Source organism: Tachyglossus aculeatus, chromosome 24, assembly GCF_015852505.1.
Source record: "Tachyglossus aculeatus isolate mTacAcu1 chromosome 24, mTacAcu1.pri, whole genome shotgun sequence".
NCBI classification, from domain to species: domain Eukaryota; kingdom Metazoa; phylum Chordata; class Mammalia; order Monotremata; family Tachyglossidae; genus Tachyglossus; species Tachyglossus aculeatus.
In genome coordinates, this window is record NC_052089.1 from 22,689,251 (window position 1) to 22,706,749 (window position 17,499).

The 17,499-nt window shown below is 54.1% G+C and overlaps 1 protein-coding gene across 1 annotated transcript; it reads left to right on the top strand.

Moving 5' to 3' along the window:
• Positions 1-49: 49 nt before the first annotated feature.
• MED8 (mediator complex subunit 8) lies at positions 50-7,792 on the top strand. Its single transcript, XM_038766379.1, is given in 8 exon segments — positions 50-90; positions 3,297-3,415; positions 4,263-4,407; positions 4,917-5,057; positions 5,342-5,423; positions 7,033-7,238; positions 7,240-7,300; positions 7,629-7,792. Coding segments are annotated over 8 exon segments (825 nt in total). The 5' UTR covers positions 50-84; the 3' UTR covers positions 7,694-7,792.
• Positions 7,793-17,499: the final 9,707 nt, after the last annotated feature.

Genomic DNA, 17,499 nt, shown 5'->3' on the forward strand with positions numbered 1-17,499 from the left:
CGCCCCGGAGCCGGAAGCCCTTGCGTTGGCCATTGGGCCTGCTAGAAGAGAGCAGCACCGGAAGTGGGCCGCCCTCCGGCCGCCATGCAGGTGAGAGCCGGGGCCCTCAGCCGCCTCAGGCCTTAGCCCACGGTCAGCGCTTAACGCGTGCCACGACCGCCGGGGCCATAATGAGAACGGCATTTATTAAGCGCCGACTATGGGCAAAGCGCTGGGGGAGGTTACGAGGTGATCAGGTGGTCCCACGGGGGGGCCCACAGTCTTCATCCCCATTGTACAGATGAGGGAACTGAGGCAGAGAGGATAGCAATAATAATGAGGATGGCATTTGTTAAGCGCTTACCATGTCCAAACCGCTGTTCTAAGAGCTGGGGAGGTTACAAGGTGATCAGATTGTCCCTAGTGGGGCTCACAGTCTTCATCCCCATTGTACAGGTGAGGGAACTGAGGCACAGAGAATAACAATAATAATAATAATGGTATTTGTTAAGCGCTTACTATGTGCAGAGCGCTGTTCTAAGCGCCGGGGAGCTTATGAGGTGATCAGGTTGTCCCACGGGGGGCTCACAGTCTTCATCCCCATTTTCCAGATGAGGTCACTGAGGCCCCGAGAATAATAATAATGATGATGGCATTTGTTAAGCGCTTACTATGTGCAGAGCGCTGTTCTAAGCGCTGGGGAGGTCACAAGGTGATCAGGTTGTCCCACGGGGGGCTCACAGTCTTCATCCCCATTGTACGGATGAGGGAACTGAGGCCCAGAGATTAATAATAATAATGATGGCATTTGTTAAGCGCTTACTATGTGCAAAGCGCTGGGGAGCTTATGAGGTGATCAGGTTGTCCCACGGGGAGCCCACAGTCTTCATCCCCATTGTACAGATGAGCGAACTGAGGCACAGAGAATAATAATAATGATGGCATTTGTTAAGCACTTACTACGTGCAAAGCGCTGTTCTAAGAGCTGGGGAGGTTACAAGGTGATCAGGTGGTCCCACGGGGGGCTCACAGTCTTCATCCCCATTTTACAGATGAGACACTGAGGCCCAGAGAATAATAATAATGATGATGGCATTTGTTAAGCGCTTACTATGTGCAGAGCGCTGTTCTAAGCGCCGGGGAGGTTACAAGGTGATCAGGTGGTCCCACGGGGGGCTCACAGTCTTCATCCCCAGTGTACAGATGAGGGAACTGAGGCCCAGAGAATAACAATAATAATAATGATGGCATTTATGAAGCACTTACTATGTGCAAAGCGCTGGGGAGGTTACAAGGTGATCAGGTTGTCCCAAGGGGGGCTCACAGTCTTCATCCCCGTTGTACAGATGAGGGAACTGAGGCCCAGAGAATAACAATAATAATAATGGCATTTGTTAAGCGCTTACTGTGTGCTAAGCGCTGGGGAGGTTACAAGGTGATCAGGTTGTCCCACATGGGGCTCACAGGCCTCATCCCCATTGTACAGATGAGGTCACTGAGGCCCAGAGAAGTGAAGTGACTTGCCCAAAGTCACCCAGCTGACAGGTGGCAGAGCCGGGATTTGAACCCATGACCTCCGACTCCAAAGCCCGGGCTCTTTCCACTGAGCCACGCTGCTTCCCTATAATAATGGTATTTATTAAGTGCTTACTATGTGCACAGCACTGTTCTAAGCGCTGGGGAGGTTACAAGGTGATCAGGTTGTCCCACGGGGGGCCCATAGTCTTAATCCCCATTTTACAGATGAGGTCACTGAGGCCCAGAGAAGTGAAGTGACTTGCCCAAAGGCACCCAGCTGACACGTGGCGGAGCTGGGACTTGAACCCATGACCTCTGACACCCAAGCCCAGGCTCTTTCCACTGAGCCACACTGCTTCTCTATCTCCATCCCCCCCCGCCCTATCTTCTTCCCCTCCCCAGAGCACCTGTATATATGTTTGTACAGATTTATTACTCTATTTATTTTACTTGTACGTATTTACTGTTCTATTTATATTGTTAACCATGTGCATCTAGCTTTAATTCTATTTGTTCTGACGACTTGACACCCGTCTGCATGTTTTGTCTTGTTGTCTGTCTCCCGCTTCTAGACTGTGAGCCCGTTGTTGGGTAGGGACCATCTCTAGATGTTGCCGACTTGGACTTCCCAAGCGCTTAGTACAGTGCTCTGCACACAGTAAGCGCTAAATAAATACGATTGAATGAATGAATCTATTGAGCATTTGCTCTGAGCAGAGCAGTGGAATAATAATAATAATGGCGGTATTTGTTCATTCAGTTCATTCAATTGCATTTATTGAGCGCTTACTGTGTGCAGAGCACTGTACTAAGTGCTTAAAAAATGGCATTTGTTAAGCGCTTACTACATGCGAAGCACTGTTCTAAGCGCTGGGGGGATACAAGGTGATCAGGTTGTCCCACGTGGGGCTCACAGTCTTAATCCCCATTTTCCAGATGAGGGAACTGAGGCTCAGAGAAGTGAAGCGACTTGCCCAAAGTCACACAGCTGACAAGTGGCGGAGCGGAATTAGAACCCACAACCTCTGACTCCCAAGCCCGGACTCTTTCCACTAAGTCATGCGTTGTACTGAATGCTCTGGAGAGTACAGTGCCACAGAATCAAGCAGAACTGGAACCGGGCGTCCCGCCCCACGGCACTTATTATAATAATTCTGGTGTTTGTTAAGCGCTTACTAGGTGCTAGGACTAAGCGCTGGGGTTGGACACAGTCCCTGTCCCACGTGGGGCTCACAGTTTCCACCCTTATTTTCCAGATGAGGGAACTGAGGCCCAGAGAAGTGAAGTGACTTGCCCAGGGGCACCCAGCAAACAAGTGGCAGAGCTGGGATTAGAACCCATGACCTTCTGACGCGCAGGCCCGGGTTCTTTCCACTAGGCAATGCTGCTTTTGCACATATCTGTGATTTTATTTATTTCTATCGACGTCTGTTTATGTGTATTGATGCCTCTCACCCCATCCTAGACTGTTAGCTCGTCGTGGGCAGGGATTGTCCCTCTTTGTTGCTGTCTTGTACTTTCCCAAGCCGTCACACAGGAAGCGCTCAGTAAATACGATCGAATGAATAAATGTTAAACCAGATTGGGGGCTTTTTCTTTTCCCGGGTGAAGGGTGGGGGGACAGCAGCCACTCCCTGCACCCCTCGCACCGTACGGCCCCGGGGGCGACCTCCCCTCCCCGGGGACAGGCCCGGCCCCACCTGACTACACGTGTGTGCGGTTAAACCCACACACGTACGTGTGCCCGCGGGTAAACGTGCCCCCACACGCCCGTGACAGCCCGATCCCTGTGTGTGCAGAGGGAGGAGAAGCAGCTGGAGGCGTCGGTGGATGCCCTGCTGAACCAAGTGGCGGACCTGAAGACCTCCCTGGGGAGCTTCATCTACAAGTTGGAAAACGAGTACGACCGGCTGACCTGGTAAGAACCAACCGAGGCAGTTCCCGGGCCGCCGCGGCCGCCCCTCCTCCAAATCTCCAAGACCAGCCGCCCACTGATGCAACCGGGTCCCTGATTTTCACGTTACTGGTGGTTTGGAAAGCACCCCGCATCCCAGCCCGCCGGCAGCGGGGTCAGAATCGGGGCTTCAGAGCAGGAGAGGTGAAAGGGCAACCCTCCCGGGTTCACCGGGACCGGTGCCGGGCCGGCTCCCGACACCCCTTGGGGCTAGGTGCCGCTTCAGCGACGGAGGGTTGGGAGGGTCAGAGCAGCCGCTGACATCCAAACGAGGCTGTGCGCGTCCTGCCCCGGGCCTTGAGGCGGTCACCCTCTTTTCGGGGGCTACCCTCTCCTCTCCCTTTCCCCCACCCACTCCCATCACAAGCAACGAGTCCAGGTGTCAGACGGCGAGCAGGCGGTGGAGACTGAGGGGGCTCTAAACCCACCTCTGGCAGGCTCTGCCCCCACCCTCTTGTCGGATTACCCTGGCGAAGACTCACCGTGGGCTGCCCTCGGGTCGGCTGGTGGCAGCTGGGTAGAAGCCCTCAGACTTTCTCCGCTTGCAGCAGGAGAAGGCTCTGGACAGGCTGGGGAGCGGGTGAGGTGCCTCTCCCTGCCTCCACCCACTCCAGGCCTTCTAGGAACAATCCGTGGGGCAGGGGGGCATTTGTTGGGCGCTCACTCTGAGCCAAGCACCATAGGAAGCCGCAGAGTGGATTTGAGATGATCGGGGTGGACGTGGACCTCAGAGTCTGAACCCCGGGTCGCCCCACAAGCCCCCTCTGGTTCCCACAGCAGTGTTGTATCTCTCTCCGCCGATGCCCCGCAGGCCCTCCGTCCTGGACAGCTTTGCCTTGCTCTCCGGACAGCTGAACACCTTGAACAAGGTGCTGAAACATGAGAAGACACCGCAGCTTCGCAACCAGGTCATCATCCCACTCGTACTGTCCCCGGACCGGGATGAGGACCTCATGGTGAGCAGGGATACTAGGTGGGAGGGACGTCCAGGGGCTGACCATCCTTGCCAGGATGGAGAGAAAGTTCAAGGAGCAGTTAGAACCAAATCGCACCCTTTCCAGGATGTTCCGCACGGTGGGGAGGGGGTTTCAAGGTCCTTCCTACAGGACGTGGAGGTGGGAGCCCGCAGGGGAGGGAGGGAGCAGAGGTCTCCTTTTTTCCAAACCCGAGAGACTCGTTTGTAGGTGGTGGGTAAGAGTAGAGGGGAGAGGGATCGGAAAGAGCTGTGAGAGAGGTAGGGGACAGTGTGACTCAAGGAGGTAAAAGCGGAGAGACCGATCACCCGAGCCAAGGGATGGTCCCCTGAGAGGCAGTGAGGAGGAAGGCGGTGGGCGTGGAAGCGGAGGTATCGTCAGGGAGCGTGTGGCAGACTTGGTTGCAAGGCCACGCACGGGGAGCTGGGAAGAGAAGAGGTGGCAGGCGCCCGCAGACGTGATTTGGGTGGGGGGGCCCGCGTGTGTTTCAGCGGCAGACCGAAGGCCGGGTCCCGGTGTTCAGCCACGAGGTGGTTCCCGATCACCTACGAACCAAGCCCGACCCGGAGGTGGAAGAGCAGGAGAAGCAGCTGACCTCAGACGCGGCCCGGATCGGGGCAGACGCGGCCCAGGTAGCGCCACGGCGGTTGCGGGGCCGGACCCCGCTCGGTTTCCCACCAGGTGGCCCTGGCGAAATGGGGCCAGGGAACTGTCGCTGTTGGGGGTTTGTTCATTTGAGATTCCACCTGCTCTTCTTCCTCCCCATCCCGGGAAGGCTCCAGCATCCCCTCCCCACGCCCAGCGATCTGGCTAGGCATCAGCAGTGGGACGGTGGCCGGAGCCAGAGGGAGGCGTGCGGGAGGGCCACTCGCCTGCCCCGGCTCCGTTCACCGGCACCCGCCCGCGTGTCTTTCAGAAGCAGATCCAGAGTCTGAACAAAATGTGCTCAAACCTCTTGGAGAAGATCAGCAAAGAGGAGCGAGAATCCGAAAGCGGAGGTGCGAAGCGGGGCCGGGCCGGGGGCCGAGGAGGAGTGAGGCCCTTGGAAGACGGTCACGCCGCGGGGGTGGGGTTGTCCGTGGGACCCGCGTGGAGGCTGAGGATTTCCAGGGGCCTGCATGGTGGCGGGGGCTGTACTTGGCTTTGGGAATATCGGCCAGGCCCTGTCTCTATAAGAGTATTTATTCCTTTATTCGCCCAAACCGGCACGGGGCCAATGCAGCGATTCCTAGCCAGTGCTGGGTGGGCACATTTCCTAGGGTGGCCTGAGAGGAGAGAGGTGGCACCTTGGCAGCGCCCCCTCCCCTTGATTGACACAGAACACCAGGGGCTTTTTCATTCATTCAGTTGTATTTACTGAGTGCTTACTGTGTGCAGAGCACGGTAATAATAATAATGATGGCATTTATTAAGTGCTTACTATGTGCAAAGCACTGTTCTAAGCACTGGGGAGGTTACAAGGTGATAAGATTGTCCCATGGGGGGCTCACGGTCTTAATCCCCATTTTACAGACGAGGTAACTGAGGCTGATAGTCTCAAAGTCACACAGCTGATAAGTGGTGGAGCCGGGATTTGACCCCACGACCTCTGACTACGAAGCCCAGGCTCTTTCCACTGAGCCACGCTGCTTTCCGCTCTACTAAACACTTGGGAGAATACAGTACAACGATAAACAGACACATCCCCTGCCCACAGCTAGCTGACAGTTTAGGATGGGGGCGGCCCCGGGAGCCAGTCAGGTCAGCAGTGGAGCGTGTGGGCCCCAGAGCTGCCAGCTGCCAACCGGGCCTGCCACCAGGCAGGCAAGAGGGCAGACTGTTGGGTGACCTCGCCCTAGAAATCAATCAATCAATCAATCGTATTTATTGAGCGCTTACTGTGTGCAGAGCACTGTACTAAGTGCTTGGGAAGTACAAGTTGGCAGCATATAGAGACGGTCCCTACCCAACAGTGGGCTCACAGTCTGGAAAGTTTCCTACCTGCCGAGTGGTGAGAAGAGACCCAGTTGATGCCAATCCTCGGGCCCCTAGCCAGACCAGTGAGACGTCACTGGGGCTGTTGCCGGGGGAAAGGAGGGAGAGATGGCACGGTTCCCACCCCAAAACCGCAGACCGGGCCTCTCGCGGTTTCTTGAGAAGCAGTGTGGCTCAGTGGAAAGAGTCGGGGCTTTGGAGTCAGAGGTCATGGGTTCAAATCCCGGCTCCGCCACTTGTCAGTTGTGTGACTTTGGGCAAGTCACTTAACTTCTCTGGGCCTCAGTTCCCTCATCTGTAAAATGAGGATTAAGACTATGAGCCCCCCCGTGGGGCAACCTGATCACTTTGTATCCTCCCCAGCGCTTAGAACAGTGCTTTGCATATATAAGCACTTAGTAAATGCCATCATTATTATTACTATTAGTAGTCTCCCTCCTACTTAGACTGTGAACCCCACTTGGGACGGGAACTGTGTCCAACCTGATGATCTTCTAAGCAGCGTGGCTTAGTGGCGAGAGCATGAGGCAACCTGATCACCTTGTAACCTCCCCAGCAATTAGAACAGTGCTTTAAACATAGTAAGCGCTTAATAAATGCCATTGTTGTTATTATTATTATTATTCCCCGCAGGTCTCCGGCAGAACAAGCAAACCTTCAACCCAGCCGACACCAACGCACTCGTCGCAGCCGTGGCTTTCGGGAAGGGGCTGTCTAACTGGAGGCCCCCCGTGGCCGGCGGCCCGGGTCAGACCGGCCAGCCCGCGGCCGGGGCCATGATGGCGGGAGGCTCGGGCCTGCAGCAGCAGCAGCAGCAGGTCCCCATGGCGGGGGGCCCCCGGCCAGCAACAGCAGCAGGCCCTGCTCGCCGGGGTGCAGATGGCTCAGGCGGGCCAGCCGGGTAAGAGGGCAGCCGCCGTGGGGTGGGCGGAAGGCCCCGGGAGAGAGAGGCTCACCGGCGGGGCCGGGGCAGGCGGCGAGCTCACCAACCGAGCCTCGCCTCTGTGCCAGTTCCGGGGGCTCGGGCCCAGCACGGGCAAGAAGTCCGGTCACCCCACCTTTTTCTTGTCCCGAGGGGACCCCGGGTAGCCAAGGAGAGGGACCCCAGCGAGGCGGGAGAGTCCCGATTTGGGAGAACGTCCGGGTACGTCCCGGCATCTGGGACCAGCCGGGGATGGGGCGGCAACTCGGGCTTAGGCCTGAGCCTGCCTTCCCCTTTGACTCTTCAGGGAAGATGCCAAGTGGCATAAAAACCAACATCAAGTCAGCGTCGATGCACCCTTACCAGCGGTGAGGGAGCGTGGGAGGAGCCAGGCCCCGACGCTACTCCCCCGACCTGGACGCGGTCCTACGGCGGCGGCTGGGATCCTGAATCTCTGGGGATGGGAGTCCTACGGACGGCCTGGAGTCCACCCTCCCGACCAGCCTGGGACGTGAAACCGCTCTTCTGTGCACCTCGGGCAGGCCTACAATTTCCCTCCCCCGCCAGGTTTGTCTGTGACCGCCTCCGGGGACGGGACCTGCCTCCCGGGGCTGACAGAGGAGATTTCCTTGGATTTTGAGGTGGGAAGATGGCACCGACTTACCCTGAGGCTAACCTCCTCTTCCTTCCCCCCCGCCCCGTGCCATCCTATTCCTCCTCTTTGAGTCTTTCCACTCTGGCTGTCATGGGTCAGGAGCCAGAGGATGCCAGCTGCAACCAGCAGAGAGCAACAGAGCCCGGCCTCTCCCGCCTGTGCCACCCACCATTGGCATGCTGAACCAATCTGGCTGCCAGAGGGCCGGAGGAAATTCTGCCTTTCAGGGAATCCCGGAGGTGGAGCAGGGGCTCATTTATGTCCGCTAACCTGGCTGGCCAAGGGGCAGGCGGGTGGGTGGACAGGTGGGCCGACCTTTACCCGTGGCTCTGACCAGGCTCCTAGGGTTTGGGCATCCAGCCCAAGTGTCTTTCCAGGGCCTGGGCTTGGAGAGGTCTGGCTGCCCTCACACGGAGCCCAGCAGGCCCCCGACTCGGCAGATGGGAGCCACGCGACACTCCTTGGTGTCCAGGGGGTCCGGCCGAGCCGGGGGCTCCCTGGCATTGGAGTAACCGACGGGGCTCCAGTGCCTCCTCCTCCGGTTGGTCTTGGGCGGGGGGATCCCGGGGGTCCGCCATCCGCCCCACGTGGCTCATGTCCAGTGGCAGCGGGCCTTCTCGCCTCCCGGGGGTTCCCCTCTGCCTCTGCCCAGCACCCCGCTGACCAGACCCCATCTGCTCTTTCCTAATCTGAGCTTGCCGATCTCAGGGAGAGAGGGCAGGGTGGGAGGCAGGAAGGAATCTGAGGGGTGCCTTTCCTGGGATCTGGAGTGCAAGAAAGCGGGCTTTGTGAACCAAGAGGCTGGCTCACTGCATTCCAAGGTGGGGGAAGTGCCCCGCGCCAGCCCCTGCCAGTCTGTCCTCCTGCCCAAGAGCCCAGGCCTGGCAGGGGCCAGACCAGTCCCGGCAGAATCCGCCCTTAGGTCTGGCCTGCCTGGGCCCAGGCAGGTCCAATCAAGGACAGAGTGAGAGCCCCCTCCGGAGCCTTGGGCCCCCCAGCTAGCCTGGTTGGGGGCAGCGGCGAGGACACGGCCCCAGAGAGTGTCCGGCCAACTCTGTGGTGATCTCACCTGCTTATGGCTCCCAGCTCAGCCAGATCTCTTTCCCCAGTTGGACAGGAAAGCCATTTCTCAATGGCCAGGGGCTATGACTCACTCCCATCCAGGTCCCTGCCTCTCCCTCCCCACCCCACCAGTGAAGAAGTCCCTGGAGCTCCCATCCAGACCCGGTGGGAGGGAATTCTGCTCCAGGCAAGGGAGGATAGAAAGGTGCTCTTAACAGAGCGCTTCCCCTCCCGAGGGCGAGGGTGAGGGCAGGTGAGGGCTCCCTTTTCCCCACCTGCTTAGACACGCCAGGTGGAGCCCGCACCCGCCGCCCAGCTCTGCCCATCTTTGTGGCCCACCATCTCTGGTACCGCATCGTCCCCCCCGACCGCCTTCCGGGTTCTGCCTTGGTTTCTCCCCTCAGGCAGCTTCAAGGCCTCCCCGAGAGCTTCACTGGCCCAAGCAGCCACCACCCTTCCCTCCAGCCAATCCCCGAGGCCGGGCCAAGGGAGCGTCAGGAATTGCTAGTGTTGGCTTCAGGTGGCAAATGAGTGTGGATTTAAGGTGCGGGGGTGGGGGGCGGGGATGCTTCCCCACCACTTCCCCCTTCCCTCTTCCTTGGGTATCCATCTACCCATCCCTCCTTCCAGCTCTGTTTCGCTGACCTTTCCTTTCCATCATAAATGGCCAATTACAGGCCAACCACTTGTTAAATTGTGAAACACTAACCCAGCTGTCTTCTGCCCTCCCCCCCACCCCTGCCCCCCAAAAGAAAACTGCTCTTGTTTGGTTGGTTGTGCCATCCTCTCACGTGACGCTTTTCTTGAAAATAAAGCAAATTTCACGTGCACCTGCTGTATTCGATCTCGTCTATCGCCACCGATCTCTCACCCACGTCCTCTCGCCCACGTCTTGCCTCTGGCCTGGGACACCCTCCCTCATATCTGACAGACAAACACTCTTCTTCCTCTTCGCCCCGCTGCCCCCCCCCCCCCAAGCCTTATTAAAGGTCCATCTCCTCCAAGAAGCCTTCCCTGATTAAGCCCTCCTTTCCTCTTCTCCCACTCCCTTCGGCATCACCCTTATTACTTCGCACATAGTAAGCACTTAATAAATGCCATTATTATTATTATTATTGAAAGCCCATCTCTTCCAAGAAGCGTTCCCTGATTAAGCCCTCGTTTTCTCCCGCTCCCTTTATTCATCCCCCTCCCAGCCCCACAGCACGTCTGTATGTATCTGTAGTTTATATTAATGTCTGTCTCCCCCTCCAGACTATAAACTCACTGTGGGCAGGGAATATGTTCATTCATTCAATCGTATTTATTGAGTGCTTACTGTGTGCAGAGCACTGTACTAGATGCTTGGGAAGTACAAGTTGGCAACATCTAGAGACAGTCCCTACCCAACAACGGGCTTACAGTCTAGAAGGGAGAGACATACAACCAAACAAAACATTGGTACAGGTGTCCAGTTGTCAGAACAAATAGAAATAAAGCTAGATGCACATCATTAACAAAATAAATAGAATAGTAAATATGTACAAGTAAAATATTGTTGTTTTGAACTCTCCCGAGTGCTCAGGACAGTGCTCAATAAATACGATCGATTGACTGACCACGGCATCGAGAGAAGAAGCTACAGTGATTTTTCTCCAAACTGTAGGCTGATTGCCCAGCCATCATTCATTCATTCAATCGTATTTATTAATAATAATAATAATAATAATGGCATTTATTAAAGTGCTTACTATGTGCAAAGCACTGTTCGTTATTCAGCGCTTCTTTTTCAATCGTATTTATTGAGCGCTTACTGTGTGCAGAGCACTGGACTAAGCGCTTGGGAAGTACAAGTTGGCAACATATAGAGACGGTCCCTACCCAACAGTGGGCTCACAGTTCATTCATTCGCTCTATTGAGTGCTTACTGTGTGCAAAGCACTGTACCAAGCGCTAGCTTGTGAGCCCCACAAACAGGGACTATGTTCATTCATTCGCTCTATTGCATGCTTACTGTGTGCAAAGCACTGTACCAAGCGCTTGGGAGAACGCAACAATAAACAGACACATTCCCTGCCCACAACGAGCTTAAATCCCCACCTGGGTATTTTCTCCCAGTACAGTGCTTTTCACACCGAAAGTGCTTAATAAATAATAATTCTCCTAGCAGATTCTACTCTCACTCCTATGGAAAGAAGTCCCAGCTTTGGGCAGCGGGCGCGTGCCCCACGACGCGCTTCCGGAAATGCCCCAAGAGCAAACGTTGGGATCGGGGGGGAGACAGGGTATTCCCATGGTCTTTGACAGTGAAGGAGGAAAGACGTGGCAGCTCAGGTTGGTGGTGCCCTGTGCCCGGGCCCTGGGTCAAGCGATGGAGGAGAGTCTGCCCACCCACCACCTTCATGCCACTTGTTACATTCATTCATTCATTCAATTTACTGAGCGCTTACTGTGTGCAGAGCACTGTACTAAGCGCTTGGAAAGTACAATTCGGCAACAAATAGAAACAATTCCTACCCAACAATGGGCTTACAGTCTAGAAGGGGGGGAGACAGACACCAAAACAAACAAACAGGCAACAATGGCGTCACCATTACCCAACCAACCAGCTTGACCCGACTTGACCCACAAGTCAAGGCCTTGGGCCCTTGGTACTAGAGGAGCCAAGACCGTGCCCCAGCCCCATCCCCATTCCAGGCTCTGGCATACACACGTACACCGCCGAGCAACGCTCAGAGAAGCGCGGGCAGCAGCGAGGGTACCACGTTTAGAGAGGGCCAACGGAGCACCCTCTTGGGTACAGGCCAAACTAGGCCCACTCTCCACACCATCAGGGCACCTACTTCTCCGGCCCCTTCTCAACCAGCTTGACCCACAAGTCAAGGCCTTGGGCTCTTGGTACTAGAGGAGCCAAGGCCGTGCCCCAGCCCCCTCCCCATTCCCGGCTCTGGCATAAACACGTACACCGCCGAGCAACGCTCAGCGAAGCATGGGCAGCAGCGAGGGTACCACGTTTAGAGAGGGCCAACGGAGCACCCTCTTGGGTACAGGCCAAACTAGGCCCACTCTCCACACCATCAGGGCACCTACTTCTCCGGCCCCTTCTCAACCAGCTTGACCCACAAGTCAAGGCCTTGGGCTCTTGGTACTAGAGGAGCCAAGGCCGTGCCCCAGCCCCCTCCCCATTCCCGGCTCTGGCATACACACGTACACCGCCGAGCAGCGCTCAGAGAAGCGCGGGCAGCAGCGAGGGTACCACGTTTAGAGAGGGCCGGCGGAGCACCCCCTTGGGTACAGGCCAAACTAGGCCCACTCTCCACACCATCAGGGCACCTACTTCTCCGGCTCTCTATCGGGCCATTGTTCCCGAGCGCGGCCCCTTCTCCTGGCCTGAGCTGGGGGTGGGCAGCTCAGACCCCCGGCCCGTGCCCGCCTCCCCCGCCCCGAGGACGGCCGGGAGGGAAAATCTTTTCAGAAATGCAGCCCCCGGGGAGCTCGGAAACAAGCCCCGCTTTGTCCGGCCTCCTCCGGGTGAACAATCCTTCCCAAAGACAATGCCCCTCTGTGCCCCCACGAGCACAGAGCCCCCAAGCCGAGCGGCGCGGCGGAGAGGCGGACGCCCCTGGGGAGTTCGCTGCGGTCCCCTTCCCATCACTCATTCAATCGTATTTATTGAGCGCTCACTGCGTGCAGAGCACCGTACTAAGCACTTGGGAAGTACAAGTTGGCAACATACAGACACACACAGTAAGCGCTCAATAAATACGATTGAATGAATGAATGAATAATTCAATCATCGTATTTATTGAGCGCTCAATCAATCAATCAATCCTATTTATTGAGCGCTTACTGTGTGCAGAGCACTGTACTAAGTGCTCGGGAAGTACAAGTTGGCAACATATAGAGACGGTCCCGACCCAACAGTGGGCTCACAGTCTAGAAGGGGGAGACAGAGAACAAAACAAAACATATTAACAAAATAAAATAAATAGAATAAATATGTACAGGTATAATAAATAAATAAACAAATAAGGAGAAGCAGCATGGCTCAGTGCCAAGAGCCCGGGCTTTGGAGTCAGAGGTCGTGGGTTCAAATCCCGGCTCCGCCACTTGTCAGCTGTGTGACTTTGGGCAAGTCACTTCACTTCTCTGGGCCTCAGTTACCTCATCTGGAAAATGGGGATTAAGTCTGTGAGCCCCACATGGGACAACTTGATTACCTTGTATCTACCCCAGCACTTAGAACAGTGCTTTGCACATAGTAAGCGCATAATAAATGCCATTATTATTATTATTATTATGGGTTCAAATCCCGGCTCTGCCAAGTGTCAGCTGTGTGACTTCGGGCAACTCACTTCACTTCTCTGGGCCTCAGTTCCCTCATCTGGAAAATGGGGATTAAGACTGTGAGCCCCACGTGGGACAACTTGATCACCTCGTATCTACCTCAGCGCTTAGAACAGTGCTTTGCACATAGTAAGCGCTTAATAAATGCCATCATCATTATTATTATTATCATTATTATTATTATTATTATGGGTTCAAATCCCGGCTCTGCCAATTGTCAGCTGTGCAACTTTGGGCAAGTCACTTCACTTCTCTGGGCCTCAGTTCCCTCATCTGGAAAATGGGGATTAAGACTGTGAGCCCCCCAGGGGACAATCTGATCACCTTGTAACCTCCCCAGCGCTTAGAACAGTGCTTTGCACATAGTAAGCGTTTAATAAATGCCATTATTATTATTATTATTACCAGCTCCACAGAGGGGAGCCTTTTCTGCCTTAGAATGTAGCCTCCTGGGGGGCAGGGTGGGGTCTCTACTCTTACCCTGTGTTCCCCGGCACTTAATCCAGGGGTCTTCGGGCACCTTCTAGACTGTGAGCCCACTGTCGGGTAGGGACCGTCTCTATATGTTGCCAACTTGGACTTCCCAAGAGCTTAGTCCAGTGCTCTGCACACAGTAAGCGCTCAATAAATACGATTGAATGAATGAACATGAATTCTGGGCCTTCTCCCCAGCGCCCTGCACAGGAAGTGGGCCACGGCTAGGCTCCCGAGATGCCAGCCCCCAGAACCACCCTCTCTCCTAGGCTGGAGGGAGAGGGTTGATGATGATGATGGCATTTGTTAAGCGCTTACTATGTGCAAAGCACTGTTCTAAGCGCTGGGGAGGTTACAAGGTGATCAGGTTGTCCCACAGGGGGCTTACAGTCAATCCCCATTTTACAGATGAGGTAACTGAGGCACAGAGAAGTTAAGTGACTTGCCCAAAGTCACACAGCTGACATTTGGTGGAGCCGGGATTTGAACCCATGAGCTCTGACTCCAAAACCCGGGCTCTTTCCACTGAGCCACGCTGCTTCTCTGATGGGTTGCCCATCTGAAAGTCAAGAGTGACCTGATCCGGGGTGCCCCTCCTCACCCCATTCAGTACCTGTCTCCAGGTGTCTCCCCCATCCCCCTCCCCCCCCATCCCGGGCCCTTGTGGTCAATCATTGCCCCGGCCTCTCTGAGGTCGGGTGGGCCTGCCCTCCCGAAGGGTAACCACTCAACCCCAAGTAAAGGAGGTGCCAGCCCCATGTGACATCACCAAATGATTAACCAAAGTTAAATACCGCACAATGGGCCCTATTCACCTTCACTCCCCTTCTTATACTTTCCCTTCCTTTCATTCATTCAATCATATTTATTGAGCGCTTACTGTGTGCAGAGCACTGGACTAAGCACTTGGGAAGTCCAAGTTGGCAACAAAGAGAGATGGTCCCTACCCAACAGTGGGCTCACAGTCTAGAAGAGTTGGCTCACAGTCTTCCCTCCTCCACCCCAATTTAGCAGGCCCCCCGCCCCTTCACTGTCTGTCTGTCAGTGCGTGGTCCCCAGCCCTGCCAACCTCCCCTAAGCCCCCTTCCTCCCCACCTGGGTCCCTCCGGCCCTCCTTTTCCTTACCTCCCGGCATCCCGGTGGCCACCCCTTTCATTCATTCATGCATTCAATCGTATTTATTGAGCGCTTACTGTGTGCAGAGCACTGGACTAAGCGCTTGGAAAGTCCAAGTTGGCAACATATAGCGACGGTCCCTACCCAACAGTGGGCTCACAGTCTTCTCTCCTCCACCCCAATTTAGCAGGACCCCCTCCCCCTCACTGACTGTCTGTCAGTGCGTCGTCCCCAGCCCTGCCAACCTCCCCTAGGCCCCCTTCCTCCCCACCTGTGTCCCTCCGGCCCTCCTTTCCCTTCCCTCCTTCCCTCCCGGCGGCCGCCAATTTCATCGGAAAGCCTCTGTGCCGGGGCCCAAACACAGTCCTGCCCTTTCAGATAAGAGGCACAGGCGGGAAGGAGGTTTTCCAGGCCCCACCTCCTCCAACGGAGCTAGATGTAACAAATTCTTGGGTAGGGACCATCTCTATAGGTTGCCAACTTGTACTTCCCAAGCGCTCAGTCCAGTGCTCTGCACACAGTAAGCGCTCAATAAATACGATTGAATGAAGGAATGAAATTCACAGCCTAAATAAAATGCTTTCCTAGAGCAAGAACGGTGGAGGCCTCGGAGGGCGGCAGAGGCAGAGACCCTGACAACTCCCCAGAGGGTTTCCCTTCTTGGAGGTAAAGCCCCTTTCCTTTGGACCAGGCCCGGCCCCCATCTCACTTCCCAGCTCCCAGGCCCGTCCTGGTGTGCCAGGGGGAAGCCCAGGCACTGGTAGACCCGTGGCCGGGAAAGCCGGGGGGACCCGCAGGCTGACCGGGATCTCAGCCAGGCTCCGGCTAGCCGGAACAAGGCCTATCCCTGGGGTGACTGGACTGGCCTAAAGAAATGTCCTCCCTCCGCACATCCGCCAAGCTAGCTCTCTTCCTCCCTTCAAAGCCCTACTGAGAGCTCACCTCCTCCAGGAGGCCTTCCCACACTCAGCCCCCTCCTTCCTCTCCCCCTCCTCCCCATCCCCCCCGCATTACCTCCTTCCCCTCCCCAAAGCACCTGTATATATGTATATATGTTTGTACGTATTTATTACTCTATTTTACTTGCACATATTCTATTTATTTTTTGTTAATATGTTTTGTTTTGTTGTGTTTGTACGTATTTATTACTCTATTTTACTTGTACATATTCTATTTATTTTATTTTGTTAATATGTTTAGTGGTGTTGTCTGTCTCCCCCTTCTAGACTGTGAGCCCACTATTGGGTAGCGACCATCTCTATATGTTACCAACTTGTACTTCCCAAGCACTTAGCACACAGTAAGCGCTCAATAAATATGAATGAATGAATGACTCTATTTATTTTACTTGTACATATTTACTATTCTATTTATTTTATTTTGTTAATATGTGTTGTTTTGTTGTCTGTCTCCCCCTTCTAGACTGTGAGCCCACTGTTGGGTAGGGGCCGTCTCTATATGTTGCCAACTTGTACTTCCCAAGCGCTTAGTCCAGTGCTCTGCACACAGTAAGCACTCAATAAATACAATTGAATGAATGAATGAATGAATTACTCTATTTATTTTACTTGTACATATTTACTATTCTATTTATTTTATTTTGTTAATACGTGTTGTTTTGTTGTCTGTCTCCCCCTTCTAGACTGTGAGCCCACTATTGGGTAGCGACCATCTCTATATGTTACCAACTTGTACTTCCCAAGCACTTAGCACACAGTAAGCGCTCAATAAATATGAATGAATGAATGACTCTATTTATTTTACTTGTACATATTTACTATTCTATTTATTTTATTTTGTTAATATGTGTTGTTTTGTTGTCTGTCTCCCCCTTCTAGACTGTGAGCCCACTGTTGGGTAGGGGCCGTCTCTATATGTTGCCAACTTGTACTTCCCAAGCGCTTAGTCCAGTGCTCTGCACACAGTAAGCACTCAATAAATACAATTGAATGAATGAATGAATGAATTACTCTATTTATTTTACTTGTACATATTTACTATTCTATTTATTTTATTTTGTTAATACGTGTTGTTTTGTTGTCTGTCTCCCCCTTCTAGACTGTGAGCCCACTATTGGGTAGCGACCATCTCTATATGTTACCAACTTGTACTTCCCAAGCACTTAGCACACAGTAAGCGCTCAATAAATATGAATGAATGAATGACTCTATTTATTTTACTTGTACATATTTACTATTCTATTTATTTTATTTTGTTAATATGTGTTGTTTTGTTGTCTGTCTCCCCCTTCTAGACTGTGAGCCCACTGTTGGGTAGGGGCCGTCTCTATATGTTGCCAACTTGTACTTCCCAAGCGCTTAGTCCAGTGCTCTGCACACAGTAAGCACTCAATAAATACAATTGAATGAATGAATGAATGAATTACTCTATTTATTTTACTTGTACATATTTACTATTCTATTTATTTTATTTTGTTAATACGTGTTGTTTTGTTGTCTGTCTCCCCCTTCTAGACTGTGAGCCCACTATTGGGTAGGGACCGTCTCTATATGGTCATTCATTCATACGATTGAATGAATGAACA